The sequence below is a fragment of the Botrytis porri genome (genome assembly GCF_014898465.1).
Source record: "Botrytis porri strain MUCL 3234 chromosome Unknown BPOR_002, whole genome shotgun sequence".
NCBI classification, from domain to species: domain Eukaryota; kingdom Fungi; phylum Ascomycota; class Leotiomycetes; order Helotiales; family Sclerotiniaceae; genus Botrytis; species Botrytis porri.
Window position 1 is genome coordinate 2,333,263 of NW_024066076.1, and position 25,654 is coordinate 2,358,916.

The 25,654-nt window shown below is 42.7% G+C and overlaps 9 protein-coding genes across 9 annotated transcripts; 5 read left to right on the top strand and 4 right to left on the bottom strand.

Annotated features, from left to right (window-relative positions):
• Positions 1-392: 392 nt before the first annotated feature.
• On the top strand, positions 393-1,490 carry EAF01_001698 (uncharacterized protein; the record flags this gene model as incomplete). Its single annotated transcript, XM_038909948.1, has 1 exon — positions 393-1,490. One exon carries the CDS (start codon positions 393-395, stop codon positions 1,488-1,490), a length of 1,098 nt encoding a protein of 365 aa, XP_038774760.1.
• Positions 1,491-1,785: 295 nt separating this feature from the next.
• Positions 1,786-2,433, top strand: EAF01_001699 (uncharacterized protein; the record flags this gene model as incomplete). The annotated part of the gene is made up of 1 exon (XM_038909949.1): positions 1,786-2,433. The coding sequence occupies one exon, from the start codon at positions 1,786-1,788 to the stop codon at positions 2,431-2,433; it is 648 nt and encodes a 215-aa protein (XP_038774761.1).
• Positions 2,434-6,501: 4,068 nt separating this feature from the next.
• On the top strand, positions 6,502-8,350 carry EAF01_001700 (uncharacterized protein; the record flags this gene model as incomplete). Its single annotated transcript, XM_038909950.1, has 6 exons — positions 6,502-6,983; positions 7,043-7,774; positions 7,831-7,998; positions 8,051-8,088; positions 8,136-8,272; positions 8,330-8,350. 6 exons carry the CDS (start codon positions 6,502-6,504, stop codon positions 8,348-8,350), a joined length of 1,578 nt encoding a protein of 525 aa, XP_038774762.1.
• A 348-nt stretch (positions 8,351-8,698) lies between these two features.
• On the bottom strand, positions 8,699-9,684 carry EAF01_001701 (uncharacterized protein; the record flags this gene model as incomplete). Its single annotated transcript, XM_038909951.1, has 3 exons — positions 8,699-9,008; positions 9,070-9,269; positions 9,391-9,684. The coding sequence occupies 3 exons, from the start codon at positions 9,682-9,684 to the stop codon at positions 8,699-8,701; spliced, it is 804 nt and encodes a 267-aa protein (XP_038774763.1).
• A 2,505-nt stretch (positions 9,685-12,189) lies between these two features.
• On the bottom strand, positions 12,190-15,397 carry EAF01_001702 (uncharacterized protein; the record flags this gene model as incomplete). Its single annotated transcript, XM_038909952.1, has 3 exons — positions 12,190-13,958; positions 14,005-14,106; positions 14,156-15,397. The coding sequence occupies 3 exons, from the start codon at positions 15,395-15,397 to the stop codon at positions 12,525-12,527; spliced, it is 2,778 nt and encodes a 925-aa protein (XP_038774764.1). The 3' UTR covers positions 12,190-12,524.
• A 2,360-nt stretch (positions 15,398-17,757) lies between these two features.
• EAF01_001703 (uncharacterized protein) lies at positions 17,758-19,322 on the bottom strand (the record flags this gene model as incomplete). The annotated part of the gene is made up of 4 exons (XM_038909953.1): positions 17,758-18,072; positions 18,127-19,133; positions 19,185-19,226; positions 19,277-19,322. 4 exons carry the CDS (start codon positions 19,320-19,322, stop codon positions 17,758-17,760), a joined length of 1,410 nt encoding a protein of 469 aa, XP_038774765.1.
• Positions 19,323-20,095: 773 nt separating this feature from the next.
• On the top strand, positions 20,096-21,433 carry EAF01_001704 (uncharacterized protein; the record flags this gene model as incomplete). The annotated part of the gene is made up of 1 exon (XM_038909954.1): positions 20,096-21,433. One exon carries the CDS (start codon positions 20,096-20,098, stop codon positions 21,431-21,433), a length of 1,338 nt encoding a protein of 445 aa, XP_038774766.1.
• A 564-nt stretch (positions 21,434-21,997) lies between these two features.
• On the bottom strand, positions 21,998-22,319 carry EAF01_001705 (uncharacterized protein; the record flags this gene model as incomplete). The annotated part of the gene is made up of 3 exons (XM_038909955.1): positions 21,998-22,104; positions 22,162-22,254; positions 22,310-22,319. 3 exons carry the CDS (start codon positions 22,317-22,319, stop codon positions 21,998-22,000), a joined length of 210 nt encoding a protein of 69 aa, XP_038774767.1.
• Positions 22,320-22,838: 519 nt separating this feature from the next.
• EAF01_001706 (uncharacterized protein) lies at positions 22,839-25,444 on the top strand (the record flags this gene model as incomplete). The annotated part of the gene is made up of 5 exons (XM_038909956.1): positions 22,839-23,539; positions 23,591-23,808; positions 23,860-24,490; positions 24,540-24,831; positions 24,881-25,444. The coding sequence occupies 5 exons, from the start codon at positions 22,839-22,841 to the stop codon at positions 25,442-25,444; spliced, it is 2,406 nt and encodes an 801-aa protein (XP_038774768.1).
• Positions 25,445-25,654: the final 210 nt, after the last annotated feature.

Genomic DNA, 25,654 nt, shown 5'->3' on the forward strand with positions numbered 1-25,654 from the left:
AAAGCGTGACACTGCTTAGTCATTTTCACGAAATGGGTAATAGACTAAACCTCTCGATGACGATATCAGACAACCTAATCTAGTAGTGCTAGCACTATATACACTATTTAAATCTCCCACACAGATAAATTTTCAATTCTTCATCTAATTCTTCTTGACTTTATATATCTCAAGATTTTATATAACTTATGCCTTCTTCATACTTTTATACTTTTCTTCTCGTCACATTTATACATACTAATTTCTAATAATTTCTCATTCTTTTTTTCTATATTTCTCTTTTGTATCTCTCTTCACATCTCTCTTCCATAGTTCTCATAGAAAACTTTCTTTCTAATCTTAATACTTCTCATCTAACAACTATCTCAAATACCTTCTTCATATGCCTAAAAATGGGTCCCTTCAAAGACACATACAAAGTGCACAGCTCGAAACTTAACCTTTCCCCAAAGAAAAGCGAGTCGAAATACAACATCAAACCAAAGGAAATAGTCTCGAAGGTCAAATCCTCAAAATTGTTATCAAAGATCAGGACACTTGCGAAGAGAGAAAAAGTACTCTATGGACCAAGGACCTGGATGGACCATTGGAAAGACAATGTTCCTGTCATATCGGCTTCCAAGGAGTTTTATGGAGTTCCACAAGCTATTATCGAACTCTTGTGGACACATGTCATTGAAAGCGACGAGGAGGAGCTACATTATTATATAGAGCCAAGCCTGATTGAGAGTATGTATCATTATGATCACAGTAAAGACAGTTCAGATTATGTGTTCAAGGTTAAGATGACTGGAGCTCGTACCTTAACGCGAATCAATCGCTTCTCTCGTTCACTTGCACTAAAGAAACTTTGTGGAACTCTTCCTATCCTCTACATGCCATTTAGTGATATCGGAATTTTTCGTTTCGATCCGAAAAGAGACATCATTCACATATGGAATTTTTACTTTCTCGCTGGCCAAATGACCCCAACATTTGGAATGGGTGTACCGCTGGATGAACATCTTGCTCAGAGCTCTGCTAGAGAACTCTGGACATATCATCCGAAATTTCGTCATGTCAGAAAGCGCTTTTGGATAGCACGGCAAGCGAAATACATTTACTACCTCTTTAAACAACGCGAACAATCCTTAGAAACCCGTCAAGTAGATCGAAGCTCGAACGAATTTCATGAAATGCACGAATTGCAAGGCGGGGCATGGCGTTTTTCTAACTCGATACAGCATCTTGTCATTGATTACACCTCCTTATGTAAATCTATACTGGCCATCCATGAAACAATGGACACGATACATACCAACACTCCTGGAGCCGGCACGATGCCTGAATTTACAGCTGAATTTGGGCCCGTATCAGATTTCTTCAGATTCTTGCGCGAAATTGGTAATGTCCGATATCTTCGCGTTGGAGACGATAAATGGCACAAACTTTCTGATGAAGAACTATTTAATTCTTTGCTGGAGGGCCAATCAGCCCTGCTTGATTTATAAAACTCGCTGGTTGAGTAATTTATTAGTATGCTTCACTCATGGAGTCTACACTGGTGGAAATCAATGTGACAGTCTAACACGATAGCTGGTAGCAAATGGACTTGATGTAATTGGATAGCTGGGATGAAGGGATAGTTGAAAAGAGAGAAAGTGGACGAGGGGAGACGGACAGGGAAATGGCCTTGAGAGATGAAATATGAGGCAAATAGACATACTAGCTACGGCGCTCTGGGTATTGCAGTGGAAACTTCTAATCCTCACTCAATTCCTCATTCAGATTTCAAAAAATAGTAGGATGTCTTCGACTTCGCATAATAAGGAGAAAATCTTAGAGTTCTGTTCATTCTGGGTCACAGGGTCGGCTGCTGGGATGGCTACGCAAAAGCTGCTGACTAGGCACTTTAGTAGAACAAATGCGAGGAATATGCAGGTCATATATTCATCAGATCTACACACTTCGCTTGACAAAGTAGCAAAATCTCTTATTATTAATTACTGTGCTATGCATTCACCTCGTCCGTTGATTATAAACTTTACATTCCGCGTTGCAAAGATATGCGCACATATGAGTGGAGAACAGCCGTCATCCGTCCTGAATGACATTTTAAACCACATTAAGCCGAATCAGCCCACAAATCCGAAAGTCACAATCGAAGCAATCATTTCTCTCCCTAACACCACCACATTCCTCTCCATCCATCCATCTCCATCCATCCATTCAGCCTCCCCACTTACTCCCACCCAAACCCCCTCGGATCCAACCTCTCGGTTCCCCTCCTCCAAAGCCTCAACTCCCACTCCGGCGCCTCCACCCTATTATAAATCCTCGTCGCTTGTCCACACGCATTCCACACGCCCCTCAAGTACCACGGCCACTGCGCCGGAAAATAACCCTGCAGATCCACCCATTCCAATCCGCGAAACCTGGCGATCGCCCATATAAATCCGAGACATTCACCTACACCTCTTCGATAGCCATGGGTATCGCGTCCGCTCATGTCGGCGTCGAAAATGATGGTGAGAGAGCGGAGAGAGGGGGTAGAGTGGGAGAGACGCTGCAGGAGAGTTACCCAGGAGTGGAGCTCAGCGAAGGTGGTGGCGTCGCCGAGGGAATCGCCGAGGGTGTCGTTGAGACGGGGGAGAGAGGTGATGCGGCCCAGGTGGGGAGAGGGAGCGAGGGTTAGGTGCGTGATGATTGGGGGTATGTAGAGGTGTTGGTCGAGAAAAGTGGTGAAGGTGAGGGGATCGGCTATGGTGTAGTGAGTGTTTTGGATTGGGTTTGGAGGCGAGGTGTTTGGTGTGGTTGATGGGACGAGATCCACGGTTGCAATTGTGGGTTGTTGTGGGTGGTAGGCTTGGAGAGAGAGTTTGGAGATGCCGGCCGTGAGGATTTGGTCGGGAGAAAAAGAGGAAGAGGAAGAGGAAGAGGAAGCCATCCCTCTTGTTTCAGAGTGGAGTACTGGTCTTGGTAAGGTGTTTAAATAGTTGGTAATAAAGAAGAGGTAGCTTGGAACCCTAACACCGCGCTATTCCTGGTTGAAGCGCAGAGTGGATATTTCGTGCTTTTCTTTGACGAATTTGAAAGGTGGAAGATTTGATGGTGCTTTTTGTTGAGGATTTCTTTCCAGAAACTTGGAATACACCTGGGCAATTCTGGTCGGACTCAATCTTGTTCCATAGTTCAAACTGGGACCGTTGAATATCGCTGTAGTCAAGTCCTATAATGTGAAAACACATCAAGAAATTAAATATCGACTATGGTAAGAATCAAGTCGGAGGTATTTGTTGTTAAGATGGTCGAGTGCGACGTCTTCGGCTAAGAACCTCCCATCTTTCCGACTTCGAATTCACTTTTAAATCTTTCAATGTGCAAATTCTACAAAAAACCAAAGGGATATTCAATTCTTTGAGTCAATAATTCTATTTGAACCCATAGATAACAAAGTTGAATCTGCTAAAGCAATCATTCTATGCTAAAGATGAACTCGGATAATCGGCTCTAAAATCACCTTCTCTATCTTTTCTAACATACAGAAACCTTTAAAGCATAGTATTGACATGCTGTATAGGGTTTATCTTCTGATATGTTCAAGGTTGTTTCTTACTTGGCCACAATAATGGTTGGCATTTGTTCAGCCTACATATACAAAATCTCATACCTGAAGATCACAACTGGGAAGCTATATGAATGAAGACTTCTTTTGGGCCAACATGGAAAGTGAAAGACTGATTCTTCCAATATGAAGTAGAAATCTAGCCTTGAGTTCTGTGGCAGCCAAACAAACAACTAATGTGAAGGTTTGTAGAGGAAGATCTGAATATGAGATACGTGCAGTTCTTCTTTCTCTTCTTTTGATTATACAATGACTGGAAGAAATTGCAGTGTTCATAGATGGAGATTCTTGTTTGCAGACTTCAAAAAGACTATCTCCCTATGTGCATATGCGATACCTGTGCACTTGAGAACAGAATACATAGTCTTAGTACCTACTGAAGGAAATCTCAGTATCTCATTTAGAAGCCTCAGTCAGTATCTTACTCACAGGGGATTTCTGGAGGTCGTTCTTATCTATCATTGCGATACTGGTTATTGGTGCTTCGGTATGAGTTAAGTCCTTGAAAGGTTCCTCATACTTATTGGCTTGACCGTAGCAATGCTTAGTTTGTATATAGACATGGAAGGTTGGCCATGACTAATAGCTATATTATAGGTGCTGTCTTCTTGGATAGACTAGATGTAAGAGTCCTCCTCAGTCTTGCGGGTGTTGAAATGACCGCTCTTATGACTGATATATCTAGAGATTTACTCTTAGTAAGTTCCCAAGTATGAATCTGTGTTGTCTTGACAGGCCTGCGTAGGGTCTTCAAGTAAAAAGCTCTCGATCGCTGTTTCACCAAACTGGCGTTCCTCATAGTTGTTCTCATTCTCATGAAAAGCTTCGCTGTAACTGCAGAAGTGGTGTTCATATTTATTCTGGACTTCTAGTCTCCTTGAATTCGCTCCTTGGGTATTGGGCACTGTCTGATTCTTGGTCTTCAATGCGTAATTCCACGATCTCCTGGGCATCAATGACTTCAACGAAGCAAGTCTTGATTATGAGGTAGCCACTTTTTTGATAGAGGTACAACTACAATGGGAGACATTTCCCCAGGTTGGATGAGAGAGAAGACCTAGAGTGATGTTGCTTGTGAACTATTTTTCGTTCCCGCAAATGTGGAGCAATGCTGTAAGGAGGCTGTCGTTGGGAAATAGCCCTTCATCATTTCTTGGTCATGCAGTTTTCGGTGAAAGAGAATCGAAAGCTTTTGAATGTTCAACCTTTTCCTTACCAATACAAGGTACGGTTCCTGAAGTATTTCATTCGACATGTATATCAGAAATGTGTGGATGTTACCCCACAGCCCCACCAACCCATTTACTTTCCACGCGCAGAAACGTGGTATCTATAATTTCTTAACACATTGTTCGTCATTAAAGTTGGCACTTTGGCGGAGTGGTTAACGCGATGCCCTGCTATTGTACTATAACAAAGTCAGGCATTTCCCTCGGGAGCGAGTGTTCGAATCACTCAGGTGTCGTTTTGGCTTTCACTTTTGCTCTTTTTAAGTGCAGTAACTCTTTTGCTGTAATTTTGGTATTTGCAATTAATGATAGATGAATGAGATAGCTCTGCTATTTTTTACCTACTCGTTGCATGTTTAGATAAGTGTCGAAAATCAAACAAAGGAGCAACATTTGCTTTGGATCACAATGAATTTAGTATTTTTCGTACTAAAAACACACCTTCTACGCAGAAAATGGTCGTGCAGACGCGTCTAAATTCACACCCTTGAAAATACTAGTAGTGTTTTTGACATCTTAAGAAATCTGACAGAATCATTCCCATCTATCAGTATTCTTCAACACCCACGAAATCCGCTTCTTTATTTTCATCATAAATATCGGCTTATGTCTACTTTTATCCGTATTGAGGGAGTACCTTAGTTCTGTGAACCCCCTCCTTAGATCTTGTACTCACTTCCCAAGGCTTCCAGAAAAGCTTCGCTTCACACTGACAGTCTCACAGATGATCACAGGACACATTTGTTGCAATCAGACAAGAATTAATGATTGATCAAAGACGTCCACCTCTTCGTTGACAATCTGATATCAGAATTTCTTCTCGCCAATACTGTGAAAACGTGGTACTTGTATGATACAGTCTCGGATGCTCTCTTCATCAGCTTCGAATCTAACAGGTTCAGCTGGTAAAATCGATATCATGTGTCGCTGGCTGTCATTCGATATTCTCTCTTGCGATACTTTGTTATCGTTGGAGATTCTACAACCTTCCTCTCTTCCGCAACCATTCCATCATTTCTATCGACAAGTTGTCCGTGGAGATTATATGTCTTATTTATCCCAGGATGGAATGAGGCTAGCCAAAATGTTTCACGTGCATAACATAATCCTCCGGCCAATGGAGAACCCTCGGACAACTTCAATACGAGCGAAGTTTGGATGAAACGTTCTTGTCGTGTTGCCCCATGTCTTATCCCTACATATACAAACTCTAACTCTACGGTCCCGTACCCCTAATATTATGTAATTCCATGTCGAAGCAATGTTCTTGATAAGGTTTTGAGGTTTAAACTTTTTATCTTTAGCGCATCCTCACACTCATCTTCCAGTCAAAAGTGGGTGATTAATGGAATAAACTGCCACAATAGGACATTCCATACAAAGCAGCCCAAAAAGATGTCAAGTTCTCTCTGAAGTATAAACTATTCGTCTCTCTGGGCTCAACATTCATCGGCAATCTCACATCCAAGGGATGCTAATTAGAGTACTTTCCAAAACTCTATTTCTCGGAGATTATCGGTCTTAGGATTACACACGCGATACCACTATATCAGAGAGCTCAGGTTGGTGACAAACCTAAGAGAACTCACTATTGTAAAGCCTCGTGACATCACTTTCTATACAAACCCTGATATCTGTCGGACGAACACTCCATTCCAAACCGAGACTATGAATGTCCCAAAGCTTGACGATATTTCGTCGTCCAATGTCACCATCTACGAATCGGATATTATCCCCAACGCAACAACGAGTCAAGATGACGGTGATCATCACGACATGCGCCGAAAATTCACTCTCTGGTCAATACTTGGAGAAGGGTTTTCTCTCACAAACTCATGGTTCGGAATTTCAAGTGCCTTAATCACAGGCATCGATTCTGGCGGCCCTGCCCTGTTTGTTTATGGGATACCTCTTGTTGCATCTGTGAGTGTCTTTGTAGGATGCTCGTTATCAGAATTGGCAAGTGCAATGCCAAATGCTGCAGGACAGCATTTTTGGGTTATGGAACTAGCTCCCAAGAGATATGCTAGGCCTTTGTCATTTGTGACTGGATACTGTGCATGGGCTGGGTCCCTATTTGCATCAGCCAGTGTATCATTGGCAGTTGCATCAGCAGCAGTTGGATGTTGGCAATTGAATCACCCGGGTTTGTGAGTTCTCCAAATACAGTTCGTCTTCAGGTCACAGTTATAGACTAACTCATTGATAGTATCATTCATGAATTGCACATTTTTATTGCATACCAAGTAGTCAATCTATTTACCTTTCTATTCAATTGTTACGGTAGAATTTTGCCGACACTTGGGACCGTTACTCTTTATATGTCTTTGATTTCCTTTGGAATTATTCTTTTTTTTGTACCATCACAAGCCCCAACGCATCAAGACATTAAATTTGCCTTCGCAACGTTCATTAACAATACGGGTTGGTCAAACAATGGTATTGCTTTCATCGTCGGCCTGGTAAACGCAAATTGGGCATTTTCTTGCCTTGATAGTGCTGTACACCTCGCAGAAGAAGCTCATCAGCCAGAAGTAGTAATCCCAATCTCGATCATGGCTACCATTGCGATTGGATTCACGACTGCGTGGTTCTTCGTTATTGCGATGTTCCTCAGTCTCAATAACTTCGATGCTGTTGTCGGAACTCTCACAAAAGTACCGATTCTGGAATTGTTCTATCAAGCGGTCGGAAATCGACCCGCTGCAATTGTCCTCGAGTCTCTGATCATGGCAACTGGAATTGGTTGTCTCATTGCATGTCATACTTTGCAATCGCGACTTTGCTGGACTTTTGCTCGAGATGGAGGTGTCCCATTTCACCAATCTCTAGCCAGGATTAATGTTACTTTAGATGTCCCGTTTCGAGCACATGCCATGAGCGCGACAGTCGTTGCTATACTTGGATGTCTATATTTACTATCAACAACTGCTTTCAATAGGCGAGTTCTATACGATCCCGTGCATAAGTAGTGCTCAGTTCTAACACGTTCCACAGCATGATCATTGGTTGTATTGTCCTCCCGTATATATCTTACAGCATTCCTCTTATATGTTTGCTTCATAAGGGTCGCGATCAAATCTCACATGGTCCCTTCTGGCTTGGTAAATTTGGTTATTTCGCCAACCTGGTGACAATTATTTGGACAATTTTTGCACTCGTTATGTAAGTCATTCATGCCATCTTAGATGGAAAATGTTGACATTCTATCTTGCAGGTTCTCATTTCCAATACATCTCCCGGTGACCGCGTCCAGTAAGTATTCATGATAGCGTTCTGATGATTCGAGCTCATAATCATAGATATGAATTACATCAGTGTCATTTACTGTATCTTAGCTTTTGTCATTGGCATAGATTGGATTTCTCGAGGCCGATTACAGTATCGATATAAATCCTACGAAGAGTCGCAAACGGATTATGAGAGCGAGGAGTCACTGGTGAGATATTCCCACGACTGTATTATTGTTTTTTACATCTTTGCTGATAATATATAGTTACACAATCATTCTGCTTGAATATTGATGGATTGCAAACCGCAATACCACAAGAGCCTCATATTTGGACTTTGTTGTAAACAAGGATTGGAACTAATATCCATTGCCTCTTGAAACATCGAAGTTGTGTTGTAAGGGTCGTTCGGCATCATACAAACTTCAATCATGATCACAGGGTGGCCGATCCTCACTAAAAGTATGTAAAATTGGAAGAGCACAATTAAATCCCTTAGACTAAGCCTAACTCATCATACTATAGCTGCATCACCACCAACTCCTATTCTACCTGCCTTGCTACCAACTTTTGCCCGCACATATCCCCACTCCCAACCTTCCACTATATTTCATTCTCCATATTTACAAACTAGTTCAGAGGTTGGAGTTGATGTAAGTAACATAGTTACCAACTCTGGCGTAGACACCAGCGTAACCAGCCTCAGCACAACCTTGACCCCAGGAGACAGTACCCTCCAAGACACCAGTGGCAGCATCGATGATTGGTCCACCGGAGTCGCCAGAGCAGGAATCTTTGCCACCTGCAGCATACCCTGCACACCACATGTTGGTGGTAACGGCAGATGTACCATACTCAGCTTGGCAAGAAGCACGGGAGATAACTGGAACCGAGACCTTTCTCAAAGTCGATGGCAATGTAGATCCGTTCTCAGTCAAAAGACCCCTATTTACATATCAGCGCTCTTCCCCCAGGCAAACTTTGCTGAAGCTTCGGAAACACTTACCATCCTGCAACGGTGGTGGTAGATCCAACGACGGGATCGGAACCTTGAACGGGCAACTTGGCGTAGCCGATGATGGAGCTGGCTGGAAGAGCAGTCGACAAATGCCAGAGTGCAATGTCGTTGTTGGTGGTAGATGAATTGTAGGACGGGTGGACTACAACCTTGCTGACACCAACTTGAGTTCCGCCAGACGCCCAGGTCTATACAAAAGTCAGTTTACATGTACCTTGAAGTACGAAAGTTGGAGGATTGGAGTAATCGGGATAGATTCTCGCTTGATTTCTGCGTTTGACAAAGTATAGATGAAAGATGGGAACGTACCAAAGTTCCAGCACGGACTTTGACTGAGGAAGCTGAGTAGCTGACAGAGCAATGGGCTGCAGTAAGGACGGTGTAGGCGTTGAGCAAGACACCACCACAGAAGTGAGAACCACTGGAGGACAAGCTGACAATGTAGGGGAATTCACCAAGAGCAGCGGTGGTTCCTCCGACAATATCTGGAGTTCCCCCAAGAGTAGTAGCACGGTTTTCGAGATCAGCTCCGGTTGGAAGGGCAGCAGCCAATGAAAGGATAGGCATCGCAAGAGCGAGCGCGAAGTTGAGAATTGGTGCCATTGCGAAGGTACGGTGGTACAGAATGGTACAGTGTCAGGAGGATACTGAAGATGGAGGAGTGGATTGGAAGTGCTGATGAGGTTGAGAATGTGGTGATGGCTTCAGATTTATATTCATGAGCAGCTCGATTTGTGGATCCTCAAAATCCAAAGATTTCAGAATTATCACTTTCCTTTTTTGTGCTTCTCAATAGCTTCATGGTATCAGATGAAGAAGACAGCTTATCTCCTTCTTAATTCATGGGGTGGGTTAGCTCGGCGAGGAGGAGATTGATATCGTAGTTCAATTCAGTGCCACATCGTACCACCCCAAAGAAGAAGGCGACGGGATACATTAGATCTCCATGCTCAACTCCCGATGTAGCCTTGTGAAGAGCGCGTAAGCTCCAGCCTATAGAATGGTAGATGCGGGGATGAAGATACTCATAATATGGCTATCTATAGGAAGGGATTAAAACAGCTGGTTTGCTATTCTTGGATATACTTACATCTCTGCCTCTCTCTTCTATAGACTACAATCCAGAATCCAATTAATACTCGACCCAGTTTATCTCCCGTCTAATGAGCCAGAAAACAAGCCCTGTTACCATTATCTCAACTACCATTCCATCCCAATTTCATCCAAAACCACACCATCACATGCATTTCCCAAGTCTCTCCTCTATCCTCTCTCTTCTCATCCCCTCCTCCCCTCAACATCCCACCACTCAATCAACCACAAACCCACCCATCCACTTTCACTCTCGCATCCCTCCCAATCTCCCCTTCAAACCCTACCCCCTACCCTTCTACCACTTCCCAATTTCCCGCACCCAACCCAGCACCCAAAAACCCCCAAATTCTTTATCTCTTGGCCCCTTCTCCAAACCTCTTGGCTATCTCTTACCTACCTTTCAAAACCACTCATCCACAATCCCCAAGAAATACTAAGACCTCGCTATCATCCATACTCACAATACTTGCCTGTTTGGGAAGGTACATTTCTTGAAGTGCATTTAGCCGGGTGAGCAAGCGCTTGGCACACCGGCAGTGGAAGGTAGGCTTGTAGGCTTGTAGGCTTGTAGGTAGGATGGTGCTGGGATGGTACTGGGATGGGGAGGGAAGGGAGGGAGGTATCTTTTATATGAGTTGGTAAGTAGTGAGATTATGGTGTGCTAGGGACGCGGTTGTGGGTAGCTCGGGTAGCAGTGGGTAGGTATGTATGCGGGGTATATCGTGGTTGATGAAGAAAGAATGAAGAAAGAATGGAGAATGAGGGGTGATGAGGGGTGATGATCTGATCTGATTAGATGAATTATGGATAGTAGATAATAGATAGTAGAAAATAGCTGATAGATGATAGATAATAGATAATAGATAATAGATAATAGCTGATAGATGATAGATAATAGATGATAGATAACCAACCTTAATAGATGATTGATTAGATAACATAATTCAATAGTATATAAGTCATATTATTACATGAGCTAGTTTTTTTACATATAGAATTCGTTTGTATATAACTATATACTTTCTTAATATTAATATTATAAAAATTTAGTTCTTTTTGCAAATTCGAATTAATAGTTATTAAGGAAATGACTTTTTTATAAAAAACTATAATAAAATGTTTTTTTTAAATAAATATATTCTGAATATCGAACTTTAAAATAGATTTTTGAAATCTTACTATTTTATTATTATTAATACAAATTTTCTTAAGATAATTATTAGTTTTTAAAATCTGATTATTAAAAACCCTTAATCTTGATGTGTTTTTAAAGTGACTTATGTAGTAACATAGTCTATATGCTGAAGAACTACGTTATAAGCTTCATTTTTCTTTCTTTTCTTATTGGATATCATTTGTTCCTTCCTATTCGAAATAATCCAACCAATTTCACCTCATTACATCCCATCACGCCCTTTCAGTCTCCAATCTCCAGTACTACAATCTATAACTGAATGAAGATATAAATCGAGGTGTTTACACATAAATCTAGTTCATTTATTCTCATTTACTTCCTATCATCTCATATTCCTTATTACTACCTTCAACCTACCTCCTACCTACCCATCCATTAAACAACCAACCTCCAGCTTCCCCGTACCAAAAACACATCTTCATCCAACCCTTTAGTTCTCCTTTTCCCCCTCTTTTTCTTGTCTTATTTCCCAGGCTCCAGGCTCATGTTTCCTTGGTGAAGCTTAATTGAACGAATGATTGATTGAATGGCTATTCGAAGTGGCAATTATCCACCACCTATCCATCCCTCAAATCACGACTCCAAATTCCAGCCATACCGAATATCAATCAATCCTCGAGTATCCAGTAATTGCACTGTAACATGAAGAACGTACTAACTAAGCAATCAGCATGTATCTTATGAATTTAACTCCGTACCTCGTATTTAGATACGACTTGCAAGTTCTACCGCTACGATTGTGGTGTGGAAATCAAAGTACTCGAGTAAGTCATCATCATCATCTTCAAATATCTTTTCGTAACCTTATCGCATCGAAATCATTTTGAGAAAAAGAAAAGAAGAAAAAAAAACACTGAAAAATAAAGCAAATCAAGGTATTCAGACTACAATACATTTCTTACTATAACACCCCATCTATCATTTCTCCAACATAGATTCCCATAAATCCCCATTTCGCTGGTTCTCTAGCTTTCTTCATCTCCAAGCGAGGAAAAAAAGAATTGCTTGTTTGACAAAAGTAGGCCGGTAGGTAGGTACTAAGTAGGTATAAAAAGAATGACAAATAAGTCGCGTGGCCACGAACGAAAAGAATGAGAATCCATGCTTCCATCGAAAAAAATCTAATCTCCTCTCTCTCACCGCACCCAGGAATTTATTTTTCACCTCCACTCGGTCCCCCAGTTTCACGCTCGCTCGAACTATCATCACTAACCAAATCGACCACACTTCTACCACCCTCATGCATTGGCTCTTTATCTTTCCCACCCACCACCACATTTCCATTTTCGGCCCGTCCATTTGCTCTCTCACCCCCCTCCACACTACTCATCAATACATTCCCCGCCCTATTCTCAAGCTCCGTCTTCCTACTCGTCCCCTTCCCATTCAACGCTTCCCATTGCCTCTGCAACGCCCCAACGGGTACTCTCTTTCGCACACTACTTGAGCCTGCAGAATTTGGTCTACTCTCACCTTCCATCATAGCACCATTTGCACCTGCAGAACCAGATCTTTGTTTTTCCATGCCGAGCACTCCGGAACCATTATAAGCTTGAGTTCTTCCCCCAGAAACCCTTCTCTCATTCATACCCATGGGAGCCGAATCAGCGGGTGCAAAATGTCTACTTCTCTCTTCATCTGCTCTTGACACTCCTGCACTTGAATTACGCTTGAGTCTTTTGTTTGCATGATCTTCTGATCCTCTGTATGCTTGTTCCGGAGCTCCGTGATACCCAAGTGGGCTCATTCGATGGTCTGGGGCAGGTCGTGGCTGCGACAAAAGTTGTGGTACAGGTGGGAAATTTTGTTGAGAACCTTGAACTTGAGGAGGACCTGGGTATTGCATTGGACGGTGACCTGGTGGTGCTTGCGAATATTGCTGGTGTTGAGGATGTTGTTGGTGCTGCTGATGTTGCGGCGGAGCATTGATTGGCGAAAATCCTGTAGCAGGTCTCATATCCACCATCTCCATTCTCATACCGGCCGGTGTTTGATTCTGATGTACTTGCTGTTCAGCATTTACTGGATAGCCAGTAACAGTTGGTGAATTGCGATATTCAATTCTGTTCATGCCGGTGGGTAACATTGGAGAATTGGCTCCCAAAACCTCACGTATTTTCTTGGCCTCCTTATCTCTGTCGCGCATACGAAGAGTAACACCAAATTGTTTGCGGATTTGAGATTTACGGGATGCGTTTCCATTTTTGAGAGAGATAAGCCGTGCCTCTCGTCGCTCGGGGGCCCAGTCCTCTGGAATCTTGCTTTGATCCTCGAGGTATTTTTCTTCGATTTTTTGGAGAGCATCTTCCAAAGCAGCACGTTTATCGGGTGGTAGTTCGGATGGTGAATGACGAGCCTCTCCATCCCAGGGAGATGCAGCGATGATGGCTTCGATATGCTTAGAGCGCGATCCTGGAGTGTGGAGAGGTGGACGAGGAATGTTGCCAAATGATGTAGTTTGTGGGTGGTCAGGGTGCTGTCCGTATTGAGGATTTGGCAAATTCGAAACAATGTCTCGGTAGTCTTGATAAACGGTTTCGTCGTCTGGACTTCCTTCTGGCCCGAGGCAAACACGCTTCTTTTCATGCTTTGATAGGTCAGCGAAATTCAAAATTCACATAGATCAAACATACATATAGCATTCCTTGCTTGGTGGTGAAGCCTTGAGCACAATTACCACAATAAAACTTTAATCCTGGAGGTTGACTTCTAGTGCAGATATTCTTTTGTCGATGCTATATCACTGTTAGCTCTGAAGTAGAATCATGTCAATTCTAGACTCACGAAATTATGGCCTCTAATGGTATCAAACTTATAGGTGCACGTAGGGCATCTCAATTCGCGTGGAGGATTTGCTTGGACATCGTTTTGAGACTTTTGCAGAGCGCTGATTCGTTCCTGTTCAGCAACAAGTGGATCCAAAGACGGAGCTTCCACTTTCTTTTGTCCTTCATCTATCATTTCTGTATCTTCATCATCATCACGGCCATCATGACTTTGCGCCCTACTCGGCATGTTTGGCACGACAGTCTCATCATTCTCATCCAGGATGTCATCAAGACTATAACCAAGTCTATCGGCCTCAGCCAACCATCGTATGAGTGTTTTCGCTGGAACACTTTTTAATCGTTCAGATAGAGCCTGGTCGAGAACTTTGCTGGGTACGAGATCTGCAAGTTGATTTGCAGAAGCACTCTTGAGAACCCTAGCGACAATGGGCTGTTTAGAGGTGATAGTCTCCAAGAAGGTATCTTTCATGACACCAGAGTCGTTGTAGATTCGTGCAAGAACACTAGGACCAGCATTCTTCAATCCAGCTCGAAGAATGAATGTGATGTGTGACTCTTTCGCATTCGTGAAAAGGAAGTTTCTCCACTGCTCTTTCAGTATTTCTTGAGTTGCTTCAGTTGACACATGCAATAAAACTTCCCTCAAACGAGCAGTTTCTTCTTGGATTTTTGCAAGGGATGGTGGGTCGTGTTGCCGCGTGGACTGACGCTCAGAGGTCGCTATGGAAGGCTGCCTTGGCGTTGGCGTAGCAAGATCTGGACGACGAAGTTGTCTGTGTGCTGTAGGACTCGTGGAAGCATTCTTAGGAGAGTCACTTGGAAACGATTTTCTCTTCAAAATGTTCGATGGTTGTTCCGATGGGTTATTTTCAGACTCCTGGTCGGTGGATGACTTCTTGCCTCGACGTCCCGAATTTTGTATGGGCAATCTAGTTTGTTTGGGAGACTCAGATTCTGCCTTTACACTCTTTTCTAGATCGCCTTTGTCCTCGGGTGGTGGACGGGTATCAAGATCGATGGTTCCACCATCTTCTTCCGGGTTTGATGAAGCTGCAATGGTTTGAGACTCGAGGAGGGACTCATCCCTAGTCATCTCATCGTGTTCAGGTAGATCTGTGGATGTTGGAATTATTGTAGATTCTGGAGTATCTGAGAGAGCTACACTGGCGATCTCAGCTACATCAACGTCCGAAAGCTCAGAGTCGTCATCACTTTCATCAAGACGTATCGGAGGCATTTGATCTATCACACACGTGGATTCCACGTGTTTTTTTAAAAAAAAAAAAAAAAAAAAGAAGAATGATTGATTTGTTTGATCGAGGAAATCACAAACCCTCAAAGATGTGTGTTATTGAGAGGATAGTTTTGAATAGACTGGAATTATTCGGGCCTAATATAGGAAATAGCGCGGAAAGGTGAATTTTTTGTCAACCTTATAAAAATGACACTATAAATTATTATTATAAGTATCATGTGACTGTGGTATAAAAGAGTCGTTTAATTGGTCGAGAGTCGAAAGGGAGTGAATCAAGGAGAAAAGAAAATGTACCTGAATAGATATGTGAAGAGTAATGTGAGGGCTTTAGATATTCATATCGTAGGGTCGGTCAATAGGGGTTCAGTAGAAAAGTAAGATGTCGCAAGTCTGCAACAAGTGTTCCTCGAGTGGAATAATCGATCTATATTCAGACGTACTTTATTATTAGTACCCAGGTGTTTCTAATCAGAAGATTATGCAAAACGGATAAAATGAACAAATTGCCGAGAACCTGAGACGTATTCTCGTATCAAGAAAATCAGAGTAAAAGAGATTAGGTCGGGGTACTCACAGTGAACCGTATTAATCAGAGAGCTTCCATGATGAATCTAACGTCATTTGATTGTCAATAAAATCGAGAAAAAGGATTATTGTTGATGAATTGAGTGAGTGAGTGTATAAGAACGATAATAAAATGAAGAGAAGAGTGAATGTGAATGAGGAAGAATCAAAAGAAAGTCAATAAAAGCTAAACTATACGAAGCTAAAATTTGCTAGCGTTGGGGCCCTTGCCTATATGCTCCAAATATAGTGAGTAATATGATAGGTAATTAAAGAAATGAGAAAACTAATAAATGAAGAATGAGTAACGTCTTTAAAGAATGAAATCGGATGAGATAAAAGAATATTATAACTCGATTCTTTCTTCTCTTTAGTATAATGATTATACTTTCCGGAGAATTCAATATACTTACTAGAAGGAAGTGTACTCGGTAGAAAGGAGTCGTTAATGTTTGAGTTGATGAAGTATCTATCTAGTATTCGAACAAGAACAATTCATTCATTCAGTTGCCTTTATTAATGTGGTATTCACTTCCATTACTCAATACGAGGCAGTGTACTCGCTACAATAACTTATTAGTTGTCTTCATAACATAATTGATTAGGGTTTGTATTATTACCTACCTAGGTAAGTAGGATAGATAGCTTTGATCACAAATAGCCCGGCAGGTAATAGATAGTATGAAACTAATAAGTACCTAGTATTCTATTGGAATATAGAAGACTCAGCGAGTAATAAGCGTTTTTCAAGACTATCTAGGTACCTACTCGTAGTAAGAACCTATAACCACACATCAATCTATCTATTTGTCTGTCTATTTATCTATTTACCTACAATAAACCATACCCACTTCGTCCTTTGGAGAATAATAGAAGAATGTATAAGTCGGAACAACTTTATATCCTCACTTTGAGTTCATTTACGGGAATCTATTTATGTCTTGTCCGTACGTATATGTGTATATGAATGGTGGATCTCTCCCTAGCTACCGAAATTGTGGCAAGCCCATGAATGTATGTATGTATGTATGTATGTATGTAGGTATAATTCCCATCTAAGCATTTATCTACATATCATATCAATCAATATGTTATTAATCCTTAATTCATAAGACAAGTCTCTGAAACAGCAGCATGAAACTCTTACGATTTTAGTATACATAGTATAGTCATTCTATATTATCGTCATCCAGTCGTGATTGTATTATGATAGTAGATTAATATTATCCAATACTCATTTTACTTCGTTTTCCATATTTTTCAAAAGATAGCAATAATAATTATTCATAACAATTCTTTCGTATTCAAACCCAGGGTACTAATAATAATAATTACTAGCAATTTACTCAAATACGATACGGTACAGCGTTTTTTCTGTTTCTTTTCCTTTCTTCCTTCGACTGGCGGGGTGGTCAATTGCTAGCGTACATACTTGTGTTCAAGCCAAGTATAACAGGTAACACAAACAAGATATTGTACACACTGAGACTCATTGGGATTCAGAACGAAAGATTCGCAAAATAATCAAAATAAATTCGTAGTGTACTTGGTCCTGGTATCATCTCACCAATTTCATCCTAAATAAACGCCGTATAACCGAAAAGTACTACCTATCGCGATTGCTCGCTGGTGGAGATCCCCAATTACCTCTCCATTCCCTGTATCTCATGGCCTTTCCTTCCAATACCGAATCCCAAAATTGTCAGAACTATAGTCCATACCTCCAAACACATCATACATAGCCCAAATGAAAACAAAACCTTCTTGATGCAAATGATCTAGAACCATGTATAACCAGGCTGAACCAAATTACTGCACTCGACGCACTTTACCATCAGCTTCTCATAATAACCACTTGTATCCGCAGAAATTCTGGATGCCAGAGATCGTCTGTAGGCATGCTGATATGCACCCTTGACTTGATCCATGTGTTTGGGATCCCAATGACATCGAACGACTCGAGCAACAAGTAATTTATCTTTTGTGCCAAATCCTTTCATTGATTCCTCCATGAGATTTGCATCACGCATGGCTTTATCCGAAGCCGAGCGAAGTTGATAGAGGAGGGCATCCTCCATGTGGCCGCTGAACTTCTTGTCCAGGGAGTCAGTGAGATTTCTAAATACATTTGTAATGATGTCACTTACCTTTTTAATAACCCATTCCAACGGCTTTCCATGTTGTTGCTGGTACGTGTGATTGATTGCTCGTAACTGAGCATCATTTCGTTTCGTGAATATCTCACAAACGGTCTTTGCATCATGTCCACGTATGGCCTCTGTCGCATTCCATATGGATGCCACATCTCGGTCAACATCGCGAGGTATTACTGGCGCACTCTCCTCGTTTCTATTTGCCTCTAATACCATCAAGAAATGATCCTCTGTCTTCATACTCAAATCACCTTTGATGTCGCCTGCCAGGCTCCTCTTGTATCGGCGTTGATACATTGACTTGATCGCATTGATATCGGCATTTGACCTACCCATCAACACTTCAGTCAGGTATTTCTCCTTTGTACCTACTCCGTCCATGGCCGAATAGAGCAAATGACAATCTTGTATTAAAGGACCCCGAATAATCGCAGCGAGACCCTCTCTAAAATACGAGCTTGTCTCACTCTCCACATCTGCTAACAATTTCCTTTTGAAAGTATCGGAGAAAGCTTGTCGCAAAACTTCTATTTGCAAAGGTCCCTTGTTATGCAACACCTCGATAAGAGTCGCTTCATCCGTACCGAAACCTTTCATGGCTTTGCGCAACTTCTGCGCATCTTCGCGTCCATCGTAGGGTATGCGAGGAGGACTTGGTAAGTTCAGGTCATATCCGGCTGAAGGTGGAGTAGGTTGTCCGTAGCCCATTGGCGCTCCATACTGAGGTTGTGCGCCTGGGGGTGGAGCGCCATATGGTGGTTGAGAATATCCGCTTTGCGACGGAGGATAAGGCGATGATTGCGGCGGGGGAAAATGCCCCGGTGGACATGGCGGAGGTGCGCCATATGGCTGCTGTTGTGGGTAGGAACCTTGTCGGGGAGGATAGTGTTGGTAGGGTTGTTGCTGCGGTGAATATGGAGGTTGCTGTGGAGGAGCACCATATGACTTTTGAGGATATGGAGTTTGGGTAGGAAGGTATTGCTGATATGGTTGAGGGGAATCTATTACATAGTCAACAAGTGCTGCACTGTCGCAAATGTCGATTCACATACGACGAGGGGGTATTTGTGGTGGGTATCCAGATTGCGGGGCAACTGCGCTCAAGTCAGATATTGTCGCAAATGAGAATGTAGATTTTACTCACGTCCAGCCGGCGGTGCACCATACGGGGGATAATTTTGATATGACATTCTTGCGTTCTTATTGTTCTGTAAGAAATCTATGCCTGTAAATGTAAGTTGACTCAAAGAGTGGTTGTAAGCCAGTAAAAGTAGGCAGAGCAGAAGGATTCAAGTGCTATTTATCGCGAAGCTGTTGCAGAAGGCAAACCTTAACGTCAAGAATCCTCACGGGGCTATGGCAGAGGTCAAATGAGGGGTGGCCAGTCATATAGCGCTTAGAATTCCTCCATTATACAAATCAAGCCTACCTAGGTACCATTTGGACACAATGTTGAGGCGTAGAGGCGCAGTAATGACTAAGTTATAGCAAAGACAACCTTGGAATTATCATTCCTTGGTTCCCTGGTAAACCCCCGCAGAGTCGAGCATTGGCGGAGAATGGCGAAGAAAGACTTACGGCACAATCGGATGAAAATATGATAAAATTGGCATAAATCTTGGTTGAAAGTATCCTTCCTCTGAACATTTTCAACGATTTTGTAATTACCATGTAAACGACATCGCCGTTTCTGACATCGTACAGAAGGAAGGGAGAGCTGTGGTTGGAGTTTTCTTTTCCGGTCCCCTCCCTGATTTCCTTTTATGGTTTTGCTTCTCTAGGTTTGCACATTTGATTTCTATCACAATCCATATCATGTTTGCACAGCACAGCACAATGCTTGTCGTCGTTTGGTGTGGCTTATAGAATTTGCACATGAATCCTGACATCTCTAATACTTGTTTAACCAAGGAATATTCTCTTCTTTAATCTTACTTTCTCTCTACTGCAGTTCCTTGAGACAATGGGAGGACACGCGTTTTCTTCTCAGGTTCCACCCATCAAGACGCCTCGTATGACTCAGGAAGTCTACGATGAAGCTCTCAAACAAAATCAAGCTGTTCTGCGCAAACATTACTCCAAAGTTGAGAGTGCAATTGAAGGACCTGGCAAGACTACGTATGGGGATGTTGACATCCTTGTTGCATTGCCTTTGGAAGGCGCATTTTCTTCCGAAGATCGAGTCGTGGAGGAGCTCAAGAAAGCTTTGAATGCCAAAGCCTTGGTGCAAGACGAATGCAATCCTACCATCAATTTTGCGGTTCCTTGGCCAGAGAATATTTTCACTAGTGCTAAGGATGAAAATAAAGTGGCTGAATCTACAGATGGTTCGTCGGCGAGCTGGTACGTTCAAGTCGATGTCCATATATGTAAAAGCGAACATGAATTTGACTGGGAACTATTTCATGCTGCTCATGGCGACCTCTGGAACATCATTGGCACCACGATCAGAGGTTTCGGACTTACTATCAACAACCGCGCATTTTTCATCAGGATCCCCGAAATTGAGTTGGCGGATAGGAAGAAGAGCATGGTATTTCTGACTGACAATCCGACCGAGATACTGGACTTCTTAGGGCTGGATCAAGAAAAGTGGTGGAAACGTTTCAGTACCCAGCAGGAAATGTTTGAATATGCCGCAACTTGTCGAATGTTCTGGGTCAGAGATGTGGCCGAAGATGAAGCGGATGGAGATGCCACTGGCATTGTTGCTCAGAGGGGTCAAGAAGGCGGAGCAGAGGGAAAGAAAAAGTTAAAGCACAATGATCGTCAACGTCTGGTAAAACGACCTATTTTTAAAGCCTGGGTTGATGAATTTATCCCTATGTGTCGAGAAGCAGGAAGGTATAGTGATAGTAAAATCACGAGGGAACAAATCCGCAATGAAGTTTTCAAGAAATTTAGTGTCAAGGAGGAATACGAAACCAGGCGACACGATTGGAATCTTGCAAGACATCTAGTGGAAGTGATGAATGACGGTATCAAGGCCAACATTCCGGTTGACGGAGGTGATAATCAAACAAGGTCCGCAGCTACAAAGGTCCTGAAGGGTGTCATTATGGAAGGAGAACTATACGAGGGGGCTGTTCCTGAAGCTGCAATCAGGGATCAGAACGGGTTTTACAACATTCAATTGGTCAAACTCTTTGTGGTCGAAAACTGGAGGAACGCGATGAAGATTGGAATAGCAAGGCAGCGAGCCAGAGCCAGGGAAGCCATGAAGGCGAAAGCTGAGAAGAAGGCGCGGGTAGCGCGAGATTCTAGTTTGTATGGTGCAGTGTACATAGACAATACTGATTAAACAATGAGTGTCTCAAATAAGGATGAAAGTACTGACGATGTTGGTCAGGAGCTGATACCAAAGTAGCGGCTGCGGTCGAGGGGTTTGATGGCCATGAGGCGGCAGACCGGTGACCATGACCATCCGCAACGATTCACCCTCTGATTTTTATACCTTCGTGTATGAAATGGGGAAGGGGGAGTCGCGGAATTTTCAAGTGCTTTAAATCAATAAATCCATCAATTCATCACACCAACACAGTCGGCGAAGTTTTTCATGGGCCTGTAAGCGGCGAAGTTGTAGCCATCTGTGGCAGTTAATAATAAAAATACTTTCACAGTTGAGACAGGCCTGCATTTGTCCATAATTTCTGTATCAATACCGGATCAATATAGATTGTCCAGAATATGCCTAAGCATATTGAATAGATTACTCCATCTTGGTAAATGGTTCCCCATATTCAGCTCGAAGCCTTGTCACACAAGTCTGAAAATCCTCCATCAAACCCATACGCCGTATTATCCACGCCTTTGCTCAAATATCTCGTAAACTCAATAATCCATCGCACATAGAACTGAACTCCATTCATTTCTTTCCCTTACCACCGCTGCCGGAAATGCCGTGCGACTTGGTCTTCAAAGGGCCCTTCTGTCCACCGATCTCCTTGGCTAATTTGTCTTGCCTTGCCTTGTCTGAAGTAGTGATTGTCAACAAGGTGTCCTAGATAGTGGGAACACAAAGTCACTTACCCTCCTTCTGCTTCTGCTTGAATGCGATGGTCTCATCATCATCCTCAACCTTGACCTTCTTCTTCACTTTGTTGTGGATAGGGTTTGTGCCGTCTGGGTATCGGTCAGTGACATGCGGCCTTGGAAGGATGAACAAGATTATACGAACTTCCTCCCATTTTGAATTGAATTTATCGATGTTTTGGGTGACCTTTTGAAATAACTGATCGTCTTTTTGATTGGAAATATGCGGAATTATTCTGGACTTCTCGAGGCACTTTTTGGTGGGGGAAGGGTATCTTTGCGGGTTTTCTTTAAAGAATGCTGACAAGGTGGATGCAAAATCAGCCTAGCCTAATTTAGATTAGCACGTTTATCGATATGGAAGCTGCAATTGACCGTCATGCAAGATGTTGAATTTATCAGTTTCAGTTGTACAACCACATACATAGGAACAACTTGGCAGTCAAACTGACATTGACACTTCACTCTCTCATACTCTTTTCTATTATACTCAGACTCTTCCTTCGCCATTATACTGCCAAAGCAAACCAAAGCAAAGAAGAAAATCATGCGCTGAGAGATAACCGGTTGGGCTCTTCTCACTTTGGGATCTTGTTTGTGATCTTTGGCTGACACACATTTATCCAAATCTAAAGGCAGGGGGCGCTTTCGTCCTTACTATTACAACAAGGAATATGACGGCATCATTAGCAAGCTCCGATGAGGGCGAGATTCGCGATGGAGTAGTGGAGAAGAAGGCAACTACGTCGCTGCGTACACTCGGTAGCACTTCCGTTGACCGTCAAGACAGAACCCGTTCTAGTACGACTTCTTTATCACCACGCTCCCCCGAGCAATCATATAGATCTAGAGATCAAAGAAGTCGTTCCCCTTATTCTGACCGACACTCTCGAGGTTCGAAGAGACCTAGAGATGACGACTACCCAGACCGTAGCAGAAACGACTCAAGACGATTCAAAGTTCATTACGAAGATTATTCTCAAGACCATAGACGCCGCCCACGGGTTTCATACGAAGACATAGACAAGGGGCCAACGAACCCATCCGAACTACGATATGACGATCATGATCATCGGGATAGGCATCCCGAAAAACGTCCTCGAACCAGAAGTCGTTCGCCTTACCGAGCTAATCGTGAAGGAGATAGAAGTGGACGAAATGGACAATCGGTAAACAATGGCAACCGGCATGGTGACTATGCGGATAGAAACAAGCCTTATGGGTATGGAGGTTCATACCGAAGTTCAAGAGACCAGTCAGTGAGCAATCGGGGAAAGGGCCCGCTGCCTACTGATAATTCGAGACATGAGGCTAAAACTACTCAAGGGCAATTGCAACAGCATAAACTTCAACGTGATGGAAGTGAGATGGATATGTATGCTATTGATCAATCCCTTCATGTTCAGCATTTACTGATGCAATCTAGATCTTCCCCTGCTGAGGAAGCTTCTAATGAAGTTCCTGAAGAAGAGCCAATTGATGAAGCTACACTCATAGAGCAGCGACGCAAGCGCCGCGAGGCAATAAAAGCTAAGTATCGAGGTTCTGGTACACCCTTGTTAGTACAAGCTTTGCACTTAGGAGACAAATCTGGAGGATCCACTCCTGGACAAGGTGAAGATGATAGTCCTTCAGGCCCCACCGGTAAGCAGATTACACTGTATTGCAAATTCCTCTCTGATCCGTTCGCTTTAGCTTCACCTACCGTCTCAAGTCCCGGGACCCCTGTGGACCCAGGATCCCCTTCCGCTTTTGCAATCACGGATGATCAAGATCTTGCCAACTTACACGGAGTTCCAACAGCAGATGAGGATGATGGGCCTTCAGCCGCAGATTATGATCCAACTATGGATATGAGGGAAGATAGACAGCGCGACGGACAACGACATTTTGATGAGGTATCCTCTGGGGCATACAACGAAACCAAGCCTACATCTGAACAAGATGTCCTCCTTCCTGCCGAAATCGCACCCGCTGAAGTCAGAGCTCCAAAAACAAAGGACGAATTTGATATGTTTGCAGACGATGACGACGATGACATGTTTGCCGAAGATTCAGTTGCGGATGATAAGCCTCAAGCTATCACGAATGGTGATGTTGCCAAAGCAGTGCCTATTCCACAGGCAAAAGAGCTCGACATCGGCATGCTCGACAATTGGGATGATCTTGAGGGTTATTACAAAATTATCCTTGGTGAACTCTTGAATGGTAGATATCATGTCCAAGCGAATCTTGGAAAGGGTATGTTCTCGGGTGTGGTTCGAGCTATGGATATTACTACGAAGAAGTTGGTCGCAATTAAGCTTATTAGGAATAACGAGACTATGTAAGTTAATTACACCCACTCAAAATCGCATATACTAACCGTATCATAGGAGGAAGGCTGGAATGAAAGAGATTGAGATTCTGGAAAAGATCAAAGATGCTGATCCCGAGGACAAAAAACATATGATACGTCTAGAACGATACTTTGAGCACAAAGGTCATTTGTGTATGGTTTTCGAACATTTGAGTATCAATCTGCGTGAGGTCCTGAAAAAATTTGGAAACAATGTTGGTATCAACCTCAAGGCCGTGCGAGCATATGCTCATCAAATGTTTCTCGGGCTCAGCTTGATGAAGAAGGCCAATATCTTGCACGCGGATCTGAAACCTGATAATATTTTGGTAAGCTCTACTTCAACTCACGAATCTTCTTTACTAACTCATTGCTTAGGTGAATGAAACTCGTAATATGCTCAAAATTTGTGATCTAGGATCCGCTTCGGACGCAACGGATAACGAAATCACTCCCTATCTTGTCTCTCGTTTCTATCGTGCGCCAGAAATTATTCTTGGTATGAAATACGACTTCGCCATTGATATTTGGTCCATTGGATGCACCCTATACGAATTGTATACCGGTAAAATCCTATTCACCGGTAGATCAAATAATCAAATGTTGCGCTCCATCATGGATTGCCGCGGAAAGTTTTCAGTCAAGATGTTGAAAAAAGCAGATTTTGCCGGAGTTCATTTCGATGATATGTTGAATTTCAGAAGCGTTGAACCAGACAAATTAACTGGCAAGGATGTCGTTAAGACAATGGCATTCGCAAAGCCAAGTAGAGATCTTCGAACTCGTCTAATTTCGGCATCAAAGGGGCTAACAGAGGTTGAGCAGAAGGAGTTGACATTGTTTGGGGACTTACTGGAAAGATGTTTAGCGCTCAACCCAGAGAAACGAATAACACCCACGGAAGCATTGAAGCACCCTTTCATCGCAAAATTGATGAAATAAATTGCATGGGTTGAGAAGCGGGCGGCTTGGACATTTTGGTATGGTTTAATGGGGTTGGGTTGTTACAATCAGGAGAATGAGAACCAGCGAGATAAACAAAGATATATACACACTTCGAATATTGCTGGTGTTGATCATTAGAGGGTTATATTAGCATAACACATTGTGCTCATCATGTAGCAATATCTCATCTCAGAGTGCAAGAGGGGG